Raw genomic sequence first — 19,533 nt, 5'->3', positions numbered from 1 at the left:
TGAACTCTCCTTGTGGCTAACCTATTGGCCTGATTTGAGAGCCCTGAGTGTAGTTGGGCCTTTTATTTATTTATTTAATTTAATTTTTTTTTTTTTTTTGTTTTTCGAGACAGGGTTTCTCTGTGGTTTTGGAGCCTGTCCTGGAACTAGCTCTGTAGACCAGGCTGGTCTCGAACTCACAGAGATCCGCCTACCTCTGCCTCCCGAGTGCTGGGATTAAAGGCGTGCGCCACCATCGCCCGGCCAATTTTTTGGTTTTCTGAGAGTGGGTTTCTCTGTAACTTTGGATCTTGTCCTGGAACTCGCTCTGTAGACCAGGCTGGCCTGGAACTCAGAGAGCTGATTGCCTCTGCTTCACCAGTGCCGGGATTAAAGGCATGTGCCACCACCACCCAGCTTTGGGGTGGGGTTTTTATAATAGCAGAGGGATTTTTAAGGTTCAGGACTCCTGATTGACTGACATTTGTCTGGTTCCCTGGCAAAGAGGGAATGGGTGTTTGCTGGGCTAAGGGACAGTAAGTGATCTTATTTACAATATTTGGAGCATTAGAATTGTCTTTGGATGGTCTTGTTCCTGGGTGGAGCATAGGTGGTCTCAGTTTGTAGTCTTTCTTGAAACCAGATAGTGCCTTAGGGTAGACTGAGACTCTGGCCTACCTTCCTGTTGGTCTATAGATCCTGTCTTGGCAGGTGTGTACCAAGCTGTCATGGGTTCTACTGTTTCAAGCTCAGGACAGATCCTGTAATAACTTGTGTTAAAACAAAAAGATACCTGTAACCCAGCACTTGAAGGTGTGATAGAGCTGTGAGTTTTCGGCTGGCCTGAGCAATATAGTGATGCAGTTCCTTATAAAGCAAATCTGTGCTGCCTGGAAATGGTTCTGTGGTTAAAAGCACTGACTCATCTTTCAGGAGACCCAGATTTAATTCCACAAGGCAGCTTATTGTAACCCTCTTTCCAGGGAATACAGTACCCTCTTCATGGGCTCTGCATGCATATGGTGCCCAGTACACGTAAAATAAAAATAAGTATCAGAGGAAACACTAAAACTAATCTGGGTGGTACCGTCAGCCTGTAACCCCCATTTCTTGGTGAGATCTGGAGCTGAAGGTCATCCTCTACTATTTCCTTGGGAATAAACCAAAACAAACTAGAAAACAAGGCAGATGATGAAAAGAGTATATGGGAATGTACAGTCAGTCATCCATTTCCTTAATGGAATTTTGTACAGTCAGTCATCCAGTTCCTTAATGGAATTTAGAGCCAGGCAGTTGTGACACATGAGGTGGATCTCTTAGTTTGTGGCCAACCTGGCCTACAGATTGAGTTCCAGAACAGCCAAAGCTACACAGAGAAACCCTGTCTCAATGAAAAAATAAAAAGCCAGATGGTGGTGCTTAGCCCCTGTGGAGCAGTCACCCCCTCAGAGCCTGGGTGTGGGCACAGATGGGGGAGAGTCAAAAAAAATCTCACCTCAGATGGGCGGTGGTGGCGCACACCTTTAATCCTAGCAGAGGCAGAGGCAGGTGGATCTCTGTGAGTTCGAGGTCAGTCTGGTCTACAAGAGCTAGTTCCAGGACAGGCATCAAAGCTACAGAGAAACCTTGTCTTGTAAAACCAAAAATAGATAGATAGATAGATAGATAGATAGATAGATAGATAGATAGATAGATAGATAGATAGATAGATAGAAAAATAAAAAGAAATGAAATTTAGTATTATATGGTCTAGCAACTTCACTTTTGAGTGTATACTTAGGAGCATTGTTAGAACATAGAAACAACTCAAGTTTATCAATGGGTAAATGGAAAAGAAAAATATTCATAGTATGCTAAATTATGTAATCTTTTTTAAAAATTGTATTTATATTTTATGTATAGTGCTTTGTGTGGATACCTGCAGGCTAGAAGAGGGCATCCAATTCTATTAGAGATGGTTGTGAGCCACCAGAATTGAGCTCAAGACCTCTGCAAGAACAGCCAATGCTCTTAACCACTGAGCCATCTCCCAGACCTTCTGTAATCTTCAAAAGAAGAAAATTCTGAAATATGCCGGCCTAGTTAGCATTAGTTGTCAACTTACTGTGGCTTACAGTCACCTAGAAAGGGAGTCTCAATTGAGTGAGTGTGATTTTCTTTATTGGTCTGTGGGAGATTGGTCTACATGAGCTTTTGTATGAGTTAGCTAACAAGCAGCATCTCCATGGATCCTGCTGTTCTCCTTTGCCGTTGAGTACCCTGGTCAGAGGCAATAACAGCACGGGATGGCAAACAAGCAGACCTTTGGGTTCCAGCTTCAAGTTCTTGCTCTCCTTCCTCAGTGCTGGACTGGAAGTATAGCATGAAATACCCGTGACTTGATAGAGCCTAGCGGTATGGGTCTATTCGATCTTGACTTATTTTCACCAGGTGTGGCTAGTATCCAGACCTGATATTTCAGCTATTGAGAAGTGAAAGACCCGGATAAATCCAGACCCCTCTAGCAGGAAAAATAGAGCCAAAAATCTAGCAGGAAGAGAAGGGCCAAAAATCTAAGTTAGCGAGTTCAATGACTCTGTTTCAGGAACTAGCTGAAAATAAAGTTAGATTATAATCTTGAGAATAATCTTGAGAAACAGGGAGTTACCCCCTTGTGATTACTACTGGTATTTTCGGAATTTTCCAATGACACCCTCTCTTTGGATTACTAGGTTGTGGTTTCTTCCCTTAAACACCCCTTCTCCCAGCTACTTGGGGTCGAACTCTCCACCCCTGCATGGGAAATGAGTTTCGGCCCCAGTGCCCTGATTCCTGTCCTGTCTATAAACCCAGTGTGATTGCAGCAGCAAGGACAGTCTCTTTCAGAAGTAGATCTGTTTCCACCTCAAACAAAAGTCTAAGGATCCTACTCCCTTAGGCAGATAAGGATGGATTCCGTCAGGGCGTGGTTTGCCTACAGAATGTTTAGTCTAGGGTGTGAGCATTACCTGTCTGGTTCTGGCAACAGAAAGTTTAGCTAAGAATGTGGTCTGTTCATTACCTTTTATCATGTTAATGCAGTTTTTACCTTACTCCTGTCTTTTGGGGTTAGGGTATTTAAGCAAACAGAAATTAAACAGGGGTGATTTTCAGTATTCACTGGAGCTCCCTTGTAGCGAGCAGCATAGAGATGGAGATGTTTAATCAACTCCTGAGATGGCTAAGGCCTGACCTATGCTATGATCACGCAATGATTATCAGCTGCCTGCATATGCATGAACCTATGGGCAGTGCCCACCTGGCAGTTCGGGGTTGGCAGCCCATGCTTACTTAAGGGCTGGGAGAGGTTTGCCCAGGGAGAGAGAGGGAGGAAGAGAGAGAGAAAGTGAATAAAGTCCTGGAATAAACTGCAGTGAGAAGAGCCCCGGTGGTCGCGTCATTCCTTGTGGATTGAGGGTGAACGTGACACTCCCTCCCAGTACTACCCTAGGTTTCAGTTTTACAGTTTTCACTCCTGTCTTGGTTCTCTGTAGCTTGGAAGTCTGTCCTGGAACTAGCTCTTATAGATCAGGCTGGCCTCGAACTCACAGAGATCCACTTGCCTCTGCCTCCCGAGTGCTGTGATTAAAGGCTTGTGCTTCCACCATCCGGCTAAAAATTGTGGTTTTAAAATGTATTTTGTTTTAATTGTGTGTGTATGTTACAGTGCATGTGTGAAAGTCAGAGAACAACTTTTAGAAGTCCAGGTGTCTCCTAGCATGTGTTTCTCAGACTTGGTAGCAAGTGCCTTTGCCTGCTGAGCCCTCTCACTGGCCCTCTGAGTCAGATCTTCTATTACCAGTGGCCTTAAATTCATTATAGAGCCAGCTGGTGACCCAGGACCTTTTTTAAAAAAAATACTTATTAATTACTTTATTTATTTTACATTGGTGTTGTCTTCATGGATGTCTGTGTGAAGGTGTCAGATCCCCTAGAACCGGAGTTACAGACAGTTGTGAGCTGCCATGTAGGTGCTGGAAATTGAACCCAGGTCCTCTGGAAGAGCATCCATTGCTCTTAATTGCTGAGCCACCTCTCCAGCCTCCAACCCAATGTTGGACTCTAGCGTCCAAACACCGAGAAGGAGTCGCCCCCAGAGACCATCTCATACATCATAGCCGATGCAAAAGCATGAGGATTTTATTAATTCTGTCATGACAGGGTCCCTCAGCATTCGGGAAGCCGAGAGACCTTAAATAGCTGGTACAGTCTACTTTTAAAGGGGCCACAGAAGCAAGCGGGGTTGTTCTTTGACTATTCTGATTAGCTTGTTCGAAAGGGCTATTACCAATAATTGACTGGAGAGCTGGGGCCAGATCAGATGAGGTAAGAGGTCATTTTGACCCCGTTTCCCAGGGGACCGAACCAAAACATACGTATATGGGTAATTGTTCAGGAACTGAGTACGTGCGAGTGTAGCTGTTAGGTCCTTGGTTCCCAGGGGAGGAGAGGAAGCACTATGGCACAGAGGCTGAGAGGATTCAGAATTGTCAAAAATGGCTTCAGGATTGTCTTAAAGTCTTACACCAGAGCCTCTTTGTGCATCACAGAGAAGCACACTGCTGCTGAGCTACTCTTCAGTCCAGTTTGTTTCAGATGGAGAAAGATCAAACTACCAGTATGGTGGCGCACGCCCTTCACCTCAGCACTCAGGAGGCAGAGGCAAGCAGATCTCTGTGAGTTCCTAGCCAGCCTGGTGAGACCCATCTCGAAGTGATAACACAAACTAGACCTGTGTTTGTTTCTGATGACTGTGCTGTGAACTTCAGCAGTTTCTCAACCTCAGTTATATACTGGAAGTTTCCTGTTTTTTTGGTGCATTCAGTATTGAATGAGGCAGCCAAAGGTCACTAGTCACAAAAATAAAACAAAAAAACTCTCCAATGTGGCTATTAAGTATTTTTCAAGCCAAGTGAGCCTGGGACTGAGACGAGGGGTCCTACAGTTTAATATGTATATATTTTGATGTCCAAAGCACGGTGTTGTGCTTCCAATTTAGCATTTCCAAAAAGTTAATGGCCAGCCTTATAAATAGTACAGAGAAAGAGCAGTTCTGGACAGAGTGGTATCAGGGCAAGGGGTGTGGGGATTGTGTGTGTGTGTCTAATTCCTGTGGATTCCCAGTCCTGTTTTTGGTATCTCTTTCTTTAAAGAATTTGGTGAGCCGGGTGGTGGTGGCGCACACCTTTAATCCCAGCACTCGGGAGGCAGAGGCAGGCGGATCTCTGGGAGTTCGAGGCCAGCCTGGTCTACAAGAGCTAGTTCCAGGACAGGAACCAAAAGCTACGGAGAAACTCTGTCTTGAAAAAAATCCAAAAAAAAAAACAAAACTTTTTGTTGGCTAATTTATTTTATTATTATTATTTGGATTTGAGACAGGGTTTCGCCACATGTGTCCAGCTGTTCTGAAACTCTCTGTAGACTAGGCTTGCCTTGATCTCAGAGACCTCCCACATGCTGGGATTAAAGATGTGCTTCACAAACACCCATTGCTAATTTATTCATTTTTATGTGTGTGTTTTGCCTACATATATGTTCATACACTACATACATGCAGTGACTGTGGAAGCCAGAGAAGAGTGTCAGACCCTCTGGGACTGAAGTACAGATGTCGTAAGCTATCTTGTCATTGCTGGGAAATTGACCCTGGGTCCTAGAAGACCAGCCAGTGTTCTCAGGCTGTCCTCTAAGCATCTTTTTAGCCCATTTTCAGTATCTCTTTGGTTCAGTGAAGCTGCTGTATTTAGTGTTCTCTGTCTACTTGGTACTTTTTGTCATCTAGAACATTATGTGTTCCCTTTGTGCTTTCCCTCCTTTTGAGGCAGTGTCTCACTTTGTCATCCTGGCTGGCCTAGAACTTACTGTGTAAGCCATGTTGTCCCAGAGCTGGGATTAGAGGCGTGCCACCATACCCGACTTTCTCACTGTCTTCTGATTTTGCGAATGTATATGTTTGTGTGTGCGCGCCATGGAAGCCAGAGGCCAACAATCTGTTGTCTTCTTACATCACTCTCCACCCTATGTTTTGAGACAGTTTCTCATTGAACCTCGGGTTTGCGGATTTGGCTGGGCTGTTTGACCAGCGATCTCTCAGTTTTGGCCTGTCTTTACCTCCCCAGCACTGGTGTCATCACAGTTCTCTGTTGTGTGGCAGTCACTGTACTGACTGAGCCACACCCTCAGACCCCTCTCTTTCTTATTATTTATCTACTTCCTTATTAGGCAGGATCTTCCCGTGTAGCCCAGACTAATCTTTATCTAGATAACCTCCTGCCTCTACTTCCTGAGTCCTGGGAGTTCTGTTGTGTTCTACAGTGCCTCTTCCATCACTTTAAGGGTGTTTTGAAAGGAACAGAAATAAACATTGAAAACTTTACTCTTAGCCAAGTTATTCATGTTATTTTGTTGATGATTTAATATTTATAAATTAATTGGTAATAGAGTTCAGAGATAGGCCCTGAGTTCAGTGTCCAGTACTAACTCACAAACTTGTAAAACAAAACAATAAAAAACAAACAAACCAAATACTGAAGCCCCCAAACAGAGCTTATCAATCATTTCTGGAATTTTTGTTCTACTTTTATTTCTGGGAGTTGGGTTCAAGGCCTCATGCATAGGAGGTAAGCACTCTCCCACCTGAGCTGCACCCCAACTGGGATCTGGATTTCTTGAGATAAGTCTGTATTTGTTACCCAGTCTGACTTTAACCTCACAAGCCTCTGGCACTGGCCTTCTTAGTGCTGGATTATAGATACCTGCTGTCATATGCAGTTTAGATTTTTTTTTAATTTATCTGTTTATTTAAGTAAAACTCTTCTAATTTCTTTTTTTCAGTTAAAATTACCATTTCAGTGGACTGGGGGAGAGCTCAGTGGCAGAGTGCCTGCCTGGTCTGCATACGGTCCTGCTTTTGATTCATAGCCCTGAACCAACAAAAAGAAACTTTAAAATTAAGGTAAGTACAAGAACCTGCCTGTCTTTCCAGTCAGGTGACCTTTCCCTTTAGTTCATTGTTGCCAAGTGCACTTAAATCCTGTTCTTGAATTTTCCAGCTGGCACTTAGTTCTTGGTAATATGACAATTATTACAATGGTGGAATTAAGTTTTTCAGATAATCCTTTTAAAGCATTTAGTATGCTACAAGTCTGTACATGTGCTTTATATTTTGAGCATCTCAAAATTACTTGTTATGAACTCTGTTAGTGAAAATGTTATGGGTAGAATGTTGCAAAATTGAAATTTTCTACTTAATGGCTAATACATCACGTTGTTGTTATTTGTCTAAGTATCAAAGAAAGGTCTTAATTAAATGAGAGAACTTCTCAGACAGAAGCTCCAAATAGCAAGTCATGGGCAAAGGCTGAAGTATGTTCACAACTTAACTGATTTTCGTTGCAGAACTCCCACCCATTTGCCTTTCTGGTTAATATTTCCAGAATTAAATTTCAAAAACCAATCAGTGTTCAAGGGAAGGGAATTTTCATTAGCTGTAGGCTAGGTTAAGAAGCAGGTATTGGTAGGAAGGAATTTATTCAGGGGCCAATAGTTTTGAAAAGGTAGTAGAGCTTATTCCTCAGAGTTTCATCTTAGGGGACTCAGAGTTGTAAAGGACATTCATGGGGGCATGGAGAGGAGCAAGGTAAGGATGGCTAAGTAGCCCTGTTCAACAAGTAGCCTCTTCTGTCAAGAGAAGGGTCCCTGCTATAGGAAGGAGTACCTGAAGTTCATAGTGGGATGACTGCAGTACCATGTGTCCATGATCTAGTCTCCCCGAGTGCTCTCATTTTAGGAAAGGCAACCTGCCCATTACTTGCACTTCTCTCTGCTTAGCTGTCTTGTTTCTCAGGAAATTGGAATTATTATTTTAATTGTTCCTTATAACTGTGATAGTGTCCTTAAAACCTTGATTAAAGCTGGGTGGTGGTGGCACCCCTGCCTTTAATCCCAGCCCTCAGGAGGGGATGGTGGATCTCAGTGAGTTCAAGGCCAGCCTGGTCTACAAGAGCTAGTTGCAGGACAGGCTCCAAAGCAACACAAAGAAACCTGTCTCGAAAAAGCAAAAAAAAAAAAAAAAAAAAAAACAAAGACAGCCTTGATCAAACTAATGTATTTCCCTCGGTACCTAGCATGTGTGTGTGTTGCTGGTTCAGAATCAGTTCACTCCACTCACTCTAACTTTATATGGGGATAACTGAAAGTCACCCTGAAGTCGTCATATTTTCTGGCTTATCGACAGTCCGTGACAATGCTTTACTATAGTTAGTCCCTCGATGGTCTGCTTGAGCAAAGTAATCCTCCAAGTGATTTTCTTCTAGACAAGTAATACTGTCTGCATTAAAAGAATCGTCCACCCCCCTCCCCCAACAGATTCTCCGCAGTAGCCTTTAATAGCTGACAGGGTAGTAAAGAGAGGAAAAGTTCAGTCGTGGGTCTTATTTTTGTTGTTGTTGTTTATTCTGTGAGTGGGTGTGTGACTGGCGCACTGGAAAACCACAAGACAACCTATGTGTCAGTCTCTACCTGCAGCTTCCTTTGAGACAGGGTCTCTTGTTCCATGCTGCATGCTCAGACTGGTTAGCATTTGGTCTGTCTTCCTGTAGCAGCCCTGAGATTACAGATGGGCACTAACACCCCAGATGTACTCAAGTCCTCACACTTGCCCTCTCAGCCATCTCCCCAGCCCCATGGGTCTCCTTTTAAAATTCACATCAAGTTTCCCTTTTTATTCTTAGGGTACTTGAAAGAGCAAAACAAAAAGTAAAGCTACTATCTGTTTATCTTGCAAAGGCAAATGGATTATAAGGGAGCAGCAGGTACTGCTGCTCTAGAGATCGCTTTCTCTCTGTGGGGCATCAGCCCCTTTTCGGCCACATTATGTAGCTACCCAATTCCTTCAGAGCTGCCAATTGTACAGAAAGTCACAAAATCCATAAAGTATATACTGGTAGTTCTTGGGGTTTTTTTTTGTTTGTTTGTTATTTTGTTTTTTCGAGACAGGGTTTTTCTGTGGCTTTGGAGCCTGTCCTGGAACTAGCTCTGTAGACCAGGCTGGTCTCGAACTCACAGAGATCCACCTGCCTCTGCCTCCCGAGTGCTGGGATTAAAGGCGTGCGCCACCATCGCCCGGCTATACTGGTAGTTCTTGTAGCAAGAATATAATAATTCTCTCCTTGAGTGTAAAGAATAGGGTAGTGTAATCCAACAGCTCATTTTTATCTCCCATCCATTTCTGTATTGCCCAGAACCTGTTAAAGGACAACAATACAGTCATTTACAGTTCCAGGCTGGCTTTATTTTAGATCCTATAGTTGAACAGCTAGGAAATAAATGTTCTGATGAGCTGAGCAAAAAGAGTCTTTATAGACAGAAAGGGCTCAAGAAAGCAGACAGAGATACATGAAAATTTGTAGCTTCATTTCAAAGCCCATGTTTTTGAAGTCATATCCAGAAATATCATTGCCCATGCCAATGTCATGGAATTCTATTTCTAATGCTTTCATAGTTTCAAGTCTTAACCATTAGGTCTCTAGCCCATTTTGAGTTGAAATTTTTTTAATATAGTGAGACAAAAACTACACAAACATCCAATTTTCCTAACAAACGCTGTACTTTAAAAAGACTGTCTTCCGCCGGGCGATGGTGGCACACACCTTTAATCCCAGCACTCGGGAGACAGAGGCAGGCGGATCTCTGGGAGTTCGAGGCCAGCTTGGTCTACAAGAGCTAGTTCCAGGACAGGAACCAAAAGCTACGGAGAAACCCTGTCTTGAAAATCCAAAAAAAAACAAAAAAAAAACTGTCTTCCTTTTCGGAACTTTTTGCACCTTTTTAAAAGTCATTTGAAAGAAAATGTCAGGGAGCATTTCTGAGCTTTTATTTTGTCCCTCTGGTCTGTGTCTGTGTTTATTCCCATGCTCTCCTGCTCTAGTTGCTCTCTCTCTGTGCATTTGGAAGTCAGGTTGTATGAGAATCTCTGTTTGATTTATTTATTTTTGGTCAAGGTTTCTGTGGCTCTTCGGATAGTTTTCCTGATTTTATACATGTTTTGGGGTTTTTATTTCTGTTTCTGTGATAAATGTCATTGGCATTTTGATAGGAATTGGACTGACCCTGTAGATCAGTTTGGGTAAGACTTTTTTTTTTTTTAGTTTTTTGAGACAGGGTTTCTCTGTAGCTTTGTGGGTAAGACATTTTTAAGATTATTAATTCTATGGCTGGAGAGATGACTCGGCAGTTAAGAGCACTGGCTGCTCTTCCAGAGTTACCCATCTTCAAATCCCAGCACCCACCTGACAGCTCACAACTGTCTGTAACTTCAGTTCTAGGGAATCTGACTCTCTCACAGAATATATACAGGCAAAACAAAAGTGAACATTAAATAAATAAATAAATCTTTTTAAAAATAAAAAAATAAATGTTTTAAGATTATTAATTCTACTTAATGAACACGGGATATGTTTACTTATGTATTCAATTCCATTTTTTATTGTTCTATAGCTTTCAATCCTAAAATCTTTCACTATTTTGATTAAATTATTTCATAAATATTATAGCTGTATATAAGGGATTTTTTTCCTATTTACATAGTTTGCTGTTGACTTATTAGAGGCTACTAGTTTTTGCATTTTGATTTATCATCCTGGAATTTTACTGGATTAAATTTTTAGTTCTAATGGTTTCTTTGATAAGAGTCTTTAGGACGGGGCTGGAGAGATGGCTCAGAGGTTAATAGCACTGGCTGCTCTTCCAGAGGACCTGGGTTCAATTTCCAGTAACCACATGGTGGCTCACAACCATCTGTTATGAGATCTGGTGCCCTCTTCTGGTGTGAAGGCGTATATGCACACAGAACACTATATACATACATTTTAAATAAATTAAAAAAAGAAAGTCTTTAGGACTCTGGCTCTCAATCTTCTGGATGCTGTGACCCTTTAATATAGTATCTCATGCTGTGGTGACCCCTAAACATAAAATTGTTTTCATTGTTACTTCATAACTAATTTTGCTACTGTTATGGATTATAGGCAGGATATCTGATATGCAACCTCTGTGAAAGGGTTGTTCAGCCTCCAGAGGAATTGCAACCCCCAGTTAAAAAACACTTTTGTGGGGTATTTATTGGTTTTTGTTTGTTTGTTTTCTTGAGTTTGTCCTAGAACTTCCTATGTGGACCAGGCTAGCCTTGAACTCACAGATCCTCCTGCCTCTGCCTTGCGAGCACTAAATTCATAGCTGCATGCTACCATGCTTGACTTTCAATCACTTCTCTGCCTATTGGCGTGCATTTCCCTTTTTTCCTTTTTGCATGTTTTGTGCATGTGTGGTAGCACATATGTGTACATACATATGTGTGTAAAGGTGCACGAGAAGAACATGAGTGGATATGTATCTGGTGGGGGTACCCATGGAAGCCAGAAGAGGGCTTCTTATTATTTGGAGCCAGAGATACAGGCATCTATGAACAGACATGGGTGCTGGGATGCAAATTCCTGTCCAGCAAGTTGTCTTAACTGTTGAGCTATGTCTCTAGCTCCGTGGATGATTGCTCTTATAAACCTCATTACTAGAATAATGTTGGGCATGAGTCTTCAGAAGCAGGCCTAAGGAAGCAGAGTGTTTTCTGTCTTTGATTCATAGCTCTGTTTTCCCCCTAGAGAGATGATCATTGTTAAAGTCTTGAGGTCCCATCCCCAGAACCTATATAAATATAACTGGGTAGGGAGGTGGGGAGTCTACTTGTAACCCCCGAACTACTGAAACAGAGATCTGTGGATCCCTGGGATTTGGTAGCCACACAGCCTAGACTACTTGTGAGTTCAAGGCCAGCAAAAGACATTCATTAAAAAAGAAGAGCTGGGCTATGTTAATTGTCCTCTGTCCTCCACATTCAATCTTTTCTCTCGTTTACTGCTGCTATTAGATACTACCCATAAAGAAATTCAACTGGCTTATCTTGTCTGGTAGGACATCATAAAACTCTAATTGCAAAGCAACAAGAAGAAACCTCCCATTGCATTTCCCCACCCAGTCTGCTGGCATTAGCTCATGCCCTTTTTCTCCACTTGTCCTTCATGTGATTGCACAGTTTTCAGTTGTGCCTGTGCAGTGAAGTTTAGTTTCACATTGGAAGTCTCTGCTTTTCCCCTTCTGTCGAAGATCAGCTTCAACATGACTCTTACCTTCCAGGGTAGGAGCGCGAGGATTAGAATTATTAAGAGGAACAGAGATAGAAAAGACAGAGCCACAGAACAGCATCAGGAGGGAAACTGAGTGAAAATCGTTTATTTTCAGGTTGAGGTAGAGCTACGAGCCAGTGACCAGTTGTTTTGCTTTTCTGACCTTCAGGTAGGTCCCCAATTTCTGTCTCTGGGTTTGTATTAATCATGCTACACTTAAGAGCCATTAACATGGCTCAGTGGTTAAAGACACACTTAAATCCAATAATTTGTATTAGATCTGAGGACCCATGCAGTAGAAGAACAGAACTGACTTCCATATGCATACATACACATGTATGCATACACACATACACTCATGTAATATTACATGTAAGGTACTGTAAATGTTAAAAAAAATTGAACTAAGAAACAACCTAAATGTTTTATTAACAGATTTGTGTGTGTGTTATTTTTATTTTTCCAAGACAGAGTTTCTCTGTGTAGCTTTTGGTTGTCTTGGACTCATTCTGTAGTCCAGGCTGGCCTTGAACTCACAAAGATCATCCTGCTTTTGCCTGCCCTTTGCTGGCATTAAAGGCATGTACCACCACTGCAGGACAACTGTAGATTTTTATCTGTTTACTTTTTGATTGTGTTGCTAAGGATATAACCTAGGAGCACATTCTCTACTTCCAGCTCAATACAATTCACGTTAGAAACTGCCCTGTCTTCATAAAGGGAAGCCCTCTGTAAACTGCCCCTGTGTACAGCAGTGGAGCGGGTTTCTTTATGGTGATGAAGTCAGTGATGGTTACCTTTTAGTTATTTTCTTGACTGGACCTTCAGGAATATGTTAGAAATGTTTTATAGTTTGATTTGGAATGAGATTCTCTAATACATATCAAAATATTTACTATTCTGTTTACTCAAGAATGTGCATTTCACTGAGCTATATCTCCATAAGTTAAGTGTATGTTAAATCTCAATACATTATTCAATAAAATTAATTTCCTGCTTGAATGTTCTCCTTTGTTTACCCGTTCCTTTAAAGCCATTCTCTTTGACTTGCCTGTGCTGTAGAACAGTGTTCTCAGGCTGTAGGTCTTCCCTTTGGGGTAGAACAAACTTCTCACAGGAGCCACCTAAGAGCATCAGAAAACACAGTGTTTATGTCATGATTCATAACAGTAGCAAATTAGGTAGGAAGTCGTAACAAAAATAATTTTATGGGGGCTGGAGAGATGGCTCAGTGGTTAAGAGCATTGCCTGCTCTTCCAAAGGTCCTGAGTTCAATTCCCAGCAACCACATGGTGGCTCACAACCATCTGTAATGGGGTCTGGTGCCCTCTTCTGGCCTGCAGGCATACAGACAGAACATTGTATACATAATAAGTAAATAAATATTTAAAAAAATAATAATTTTATGGTTGGAGTCGCCCCAATGTAAGGAACTGTATTAAGAAATGTAAGGTCTGCAGCATTAGGAAGGTTGAGAACCACTGTTGTAAAATGAAATCATTAAATCTTACTAAAGTTGCTTTTCAGTTCCCCACATGTAAACCCTGGCACAGCTACATTCCCTTCCACTGTCAGTCTGTAGTCAGCTCTCCTAAAGTCTCCCACCAATCGGGTCTGTGCTGGAGCTTTATCCTTGACCTCAGGCTTGGATTCTTGTCAAGAACCAAACTGGTTTCCTTGCTTCTCATTCTGTGAATCAATCTAGGCTTTATCAGTCAGTAAAGGTATCTCAGATGAGGGGCTGCTCCCAGGGCTGGAGGAGGCTGTGTCTGTGGCACAGTAGGTACGCTGCCCCCTGTGCTCTGCTGGCATAGCTCTTTTACTTCCCTGTCCCTTCAGACCCTTTGAAAATGGATACTTCGCATCTCCAGACATCTCTTACTCCCTTACTAACATGGCCAGTCATGCTCCCCCCCCCCCCAAATATTTACTTGCTTATTTAGTCATTTCAAACCAGTTCACTCTAGGATGTATGAGGAAGCGTGGGCACCTATGTGCTTTGGAAATTTCTGAACTGCTTTCAGATTTAAGTGTTTCCCACATGAGTTTGTTATTCTGAAGAAAGCGGTGGTGGCGCACGCCTTTAATCTCCACACTTGAGGCCAGCCTGGTCTACAAGAGCTAGTGCCAGGACAGGCTCCAGAGCTACAGAGAAACCCTGTTCCCCCCCCCAAAAAAAAGACAGGGTTTCTGTGTATCTCTGGCTGTCCTGGAACTCACTCTGTAGTCTAGGCTGATCTCGAACTCACAGAGATCCACCTGCCTCTGCCTCCTAAGTGCCGGGATTAAAGGCATGCACCACCATCGCCCAGGTCCTTTGGTATCTTTAACTGAAAGATGATTTCCTCCCACTCCCATGTGACTATTGTACTCCCGTCTGCTCTGACATCATGATCTGGATAAAGCGTCGATCATACTTGTCATCTCTTCTGTCCTGTTACAGGTTCTTACAGGCGATGGAAACTGATCTCAGTTCCCAGGACAGAAAGGACCTGGACAAGTTTATTAAATTTTTTGCACTCAAGGTAATATGTTCATTCTCTTCGGCTCCCTTGGTGATGGAGCATAACAGCCTGCCAGCTTGCCAATTTTCAGGGACACTTGTGTTGTAAACCAAGCTGTGAAGTGTGGGGATGGGGCTGTGGGTGTAAGTAAAAAGTAGCTCCAATTTTCCACAGCTACTTGTTCAAAAGAAATGTTTAAGGCTATGTGTAGAAATGTCAAACTGGTATGCCAGGTTATTGGCACAGTGTTCCCTCAGGATGGGAACAAAGACTGTGCATCTTCCCAAAGTGTCAGCTCACTGCAACACCCAGTGTGTTACTTCTCATTCCTGTGACCAGATTCTTGACAGGAAGCAAAGTAAGGTGAGCAGGTTTGCTGTCTCATAGTTGAGGATGCAGTCCCCGGTGGAAGCTGGAAGCTGCAAGCTGCTTCCTCACATCATGCTGGATCAGGAAGAAGAAAAGGGAAATTGTGCTGCTCCTCTGGCTGACTTTTTTTTTTTTTTTTGGGTTTTTTGAGACAGGGTTTCTCTGTGGCTTTGGAGCCTGCCCTGGAACTAGCTAAGTAGACCAGGCTGGCCTCGAACTCACAGAGATCCGCCTGCCTCTGCCTCCCAAGTGCTGGGATTAAAGGCGTGTGCTACCGTCGCCCAGCTCTCTGGCTGACTTTTGAGATAAGGTTTCACTTTGTGTCCCAGGTAGGCTTCAAACCCATGGAAGTCCTAGCTCAGCCTTCCACGTGCTAGGATTACATGTGTGAACATTGCTCTATACTCTTTTTTACCATTTCACATTGTGTGCATGCGTGTGCACATGCCCTCCAGCACTTGTGTGTAAGTCAGAGGACACCTTGCAGGAGTCTGTTTCCTGTGGGTCTTAGTGATTGAACTTAGATCCTCGGGTTTGCTGAGCTGTCTTGCCAGTCCTTAAATGTCAGTCTGCAGTGTATATGTGCGTGCGCGTGTTCTGGTGTTTGGATTCTCGTCCTCATGATTGCCCAGCCAGCATTTAGGCCAGTGCTCCAGCCCAGAGTAGGAGGATTCCTCCCACACACACCCTCAGACACACCCAAAGACATGCTTACTAATACAGTACAATTGTTTATGTTTCGTTTTGTTTCTCTGGAACTTGCTTTGTAGACCAGGATGACCTCAAACTCAGATCCGCCTGCCTCAGCCTCCTGAGCGCTGGGATTAGAGGCGTGCACCACACTGTCCAGCTTAAATTTTTTTCTTTTTTGACAAATTTTTAATGCAAAAATTGACAGAATTAACCATCCCATGAGTTTTTATGAGTTTTTCTCTTCACAGTAAGTGGAAAAGTCCAGGTGAAATTTGACTATTATGTTTTTCTGAATCTAAAGGCCATTTCTACCTGTATCACTTCCCTTGCAACAACTCCTGTGCAAGCCATGCCATCGATTCTGATGGTAGAATGATCTAGAAGATACAGGGCACACGAGAGAACTGTATGGGTGATCGTGCAGTTGTTTTAAAGCACTGTGATGGCCCAAATGGGTGTCAGTGGATATTTGTGAACGTCATGGCTACCACGTTCAGCTTCCCTTCTGCCACTCTAGCGCACAAGTCTCAAACTGCTTTTCACTGGCTGATACCACCCCGAGGAATGCTTGGGTATTGTTCTGTGTGCGCTGTCTTTCTGTCTGCCTTATGCTCCTGCACTCCCTAGAGCAGAATTATGACTTAGTAGAATTAGATAGCCTCACTTTAACCCTGCTTTGGCAGAATTTTCACCCCATAAGCAGCTAAATCTTTTTCTTTTACTATTTTTCTTTTTCATTTTTTTCACCTCCCCCACTTTTTCTATTTTTGGCATTGCTCAGGCTCTAACCCCAAGTTATTTTTGATTGTGTGTTTTGTTTTCAGACTGTCCAAGTAATTGTCCAGGCTCGACTTGGTGAAAAGATTTGCACCCGTTCATCTTCTTCCCCAACGGGTTCTGATTGGGTAAATTCCTATTCTTTGCTAATGGCTGTGTATACTGTGGTGTCTGTCAAAAGGAATGAATATAAAATGTCCTACTGCTGTGTAAGGCATACTGCCTAGAAAGCTGCTAAATCAGCTGACCCATTTCTAGAGAAAGTATGTACATTCTTTATAAAAAATTAGTCTCCTATTTATTTGGACCTCGACTTTCTGCTGTAAATTGACAATATAGTGCTTAAGAGATAAAATAATATGTTGGTAGGTAATCTGTGTAATAGGTAATTAACTTTTTTAGCCTAAGACTTTAGCTTTGGTACAAACTGCTTCCCATAGGAAAAGAAGAAGTGTCTTAGTGTTCCTTTTTTTTTAAAAAAAAATACTTTATTTTTATTTAATCAACATTTGTTTTGCTTGCATGCATATTTGTATGAAGGTGTCAGTTCTTGGATTTACAGTCAGTTGTGCGCTGCCATGTGAGTGCTGGGAATTGAACCTGGGTCCTCTTTAAGAGCAGCCAGTGCTCTTAACTGCACAGCCCTCTCTCCAGCTCAGCTAAAAGCAGTACCTGCATGCACTACTCTGTGTTGCCATAATACTCCTTGAGAGAGTTTTACACAGAAATCTCTCCTGGTTTTTAGTTCAATTTAGCAATCAAAGACATCCCAGATGTCACCCATGAAGCAAAGAAGGCCCTGTCAGGGCAGCTGCCTGCGGTGGGACGCTCTATGTGTGTGGAGATCTCACTCAAGACTTCTGAGGTGAGGTCATGCTAGACTTGCTTTTCTTACTTGGCACGCAAGGCTCTTCATCCTCTGCTTCCAATTCATTTTTAGCTTTATTTGTGTTCCTTTTCTTTATGAATTTCTCATCATTTTTTGAAGGAATTGTGGATTTTTGGTGCAGGGGGTTTAAGATAGGTTTTTCTGGGTAGCCCTGACTGTCATGGAACTCACTTTATAGACTACACTGGCCTAAAACTGGCCTTAAGAGAGCCACCCGCCTCTGCCTCCCAAGTGCTGGGATTAAAGGTGTTTGGCACCACCACCTGGCAGAATTGGGGACTTTTATTTATATTTTTTGCTATGCTGGGAGTTAAACCCAGGTGTTGCCCATGTTCATATGACACATTTAGTCTTTCCCTGCCTACTTGTTCAAAATAATGTACAGAGGGACAGTTTGGCTAATGTTATCGACTTAAATATTTTTAAATTAAGGTAATAATAACCTTTCCTAAACTGGTGATGTCACTTAAAAATAGCACCTGTAGAAAGGCTCTTCTGTCACTTAAAAAATGTCCGTCTTTCCAAGGGCAGTTGAAAAATATTATCAGAAGGTTTAGGGCTGGGGATGCAGACTGTAGGTAGCACAGCCTAGTAGCCAGTGCACGAAGCCCTGAAAAGTTCTAAATACGTATTCTTGTCAGGTATGGCGGCACAGTTCCCCAGTACCAGCCCTCCAGAATTGAGGCAGGAGGATTGGGAGGCCTTTGGCCAGTTTATCTTGTATAATGAGACTCCCTTGTTGAAGTTTTAATGTCTCAAAAAGCAAAGCCTAGGGTTGGTAGGATGGCTCAGCAGGTGAAGTGTTTGTTACCAAGTCTGATGAGAATCCTGTATGGTAGAAGAGACCGAACATCAGAAAGTTGTGCCCTGACCTCCATCTGTGTGCTATGCCACCTACAACTAAGGGAAAAAGGGTTTTCTTGTAGTGCTAAAAAATTAGGACTATGTTAAAAGATGAGAGACTTGGATAGATACAGTGGTTGTCTACAACGTAACCATGAACAGTAGACCAGAGTGTGGAGATTCTGCTAGTGTAGCTGAGTAGATTCCTGGTGACCATGGAGCCTGGAGTTGATCCCCAGCACCGCAAAAGAAAATAAAAATCAATCTCTCTCAATTTTTCTCCATTTGTCTTTTCCTCCTCTCTGTAATTTTTAGTTAGAAGGAACATTCCTTGGTGTGTTTATTAAAAAAGAAGATAAAAACAGCACACATAGCACAATCCAACTCTTTAGAAAAGCTGTTGTTTCTTCTGTTTCATTTGTGGTCTCCAGTATTTCTTGTGATTGTATGGTGACAATTCAGGTAATTTTTAATAATTGGAATATATTTCTCCTGTCCCATCTGTAGGGAGACTCCATGGAGTTGGAAATTTGGTGTCTTGAAATGAATGAAAAGTAAGTGTCGCTGTGTCGGACTCTGTGGTGTGGCACTGGGGTAGGCAGTGACCACAGATGAAAGCAGACTTCGCTGTTGGCATTCCTCTGGTCAGCAGAGCCAGCAGGCTTTGCTGTGACTTGCTTCATGCTTGGCTTTCAGCCTAGGCACAGAGGTGACCTTCAGAGGGAGCGAGGTTCCAGAGCATTCGCCACAATGGGAAAGGAACAGCAGCAAGGCTGCAAAGGATTTGCTTTCCCAGTACAGCTTGTTCTCTAAGTCCCCTGTGATCTCCTTCTCCATGGGATTGTTGGGGCAGCTCTCCAGTGAGATCTCCTGCACTGCTCTTTCTCCACACTGATGAGATGGAATGCCACCTCCTTCCCCTGGTTCTGTCTCACCACCTGCCTGAAGCTTGACTTTGCTTTTCCTTAAGTAGAAAGCAGTTGACAGACTATCCAAACTTTTTGTCACAAATAGGTTTTTTTTTCTTCAGTTTTCTTTTTTTCCCCCTCAGATGTTCTATATAGAATTAAATTGCTCCTAAGACAGAACCTTGAAAATAAGCAGCAGGCTGAGTATAATTTGCAGTATTGTTAGGTTGTTTTTAAGTGTGTAGATAAAAACATAGTGGGCTTTTCTACTTACCTGTGTCTAATGCCAAAAGAAGCATACTCTGGCTTCAGCAGTATATTGGTGGCACTATTTATTTATTTATTTTAAATGATTTTTCGAGATGCAGGCTTTT

General features: G+C 42.6%; 1 protein-coding gene across 10 annotated transcripts in view; it reads left to right on the top strand.

Moving 5' to 3' along the window:
* The window catches only part of Atg13 (autophagy related 13), a 41,175-nt gene that overhangs the window by 8,397 nt on the left and 13,245 nt on the right, over positions 1 to 19,533 (top strand). For all 10 annotated transcript variants that reach the window (XM_075961388.1, XM_075961386.1, XM_075961384.1 and 7 more), the window contains 5 exons: positions 6,832 to 6,952; positions 14,620 to 14,701; positions 16,567 to 16,647; positions 17,265 to 17,384; positions 18,759 to 18,805. In XM_075961388.1, the coding sequence (XP_075817503.1) occupies positions 14,633 to 14,701; positions 16,567 to 16,647; positions 17,265 to 17,384; positions 18,759 to 18,805 (317 nt within the window). In that variant the 5' untranslated portion in view covers positions 6,832 to 6,952; positions 14,620 to 14,632. The remainder of the gene's footprint in view (positions 1 to 6,831; positions 6,953 to 14,619; positions 14,702 to 16,566; positions 16,648 to 17,264; positions 17,385 to 18,758; positions 18,806 to 19,533) is intronic.

Source organism: Microtus pennsylvanicus, chromosome 2 (assembly GCF_037038515.1).
Source record: "Microtus pennsylvanicus isolate mMicPen1 chromosome 2, mMicPen1.hap1, whole genome shotgun sequence".
In the NCBI taxonomy this organism is placed as follows: Eukaryota; Metazoa; Chordata; class Mammalia; order Rodentia; family Cricetidae; genus Microtus; species Microtus pennsylvanicus.
This window is presented reverse-complemented; position numbering and strand designations above follow the sequence as displayed.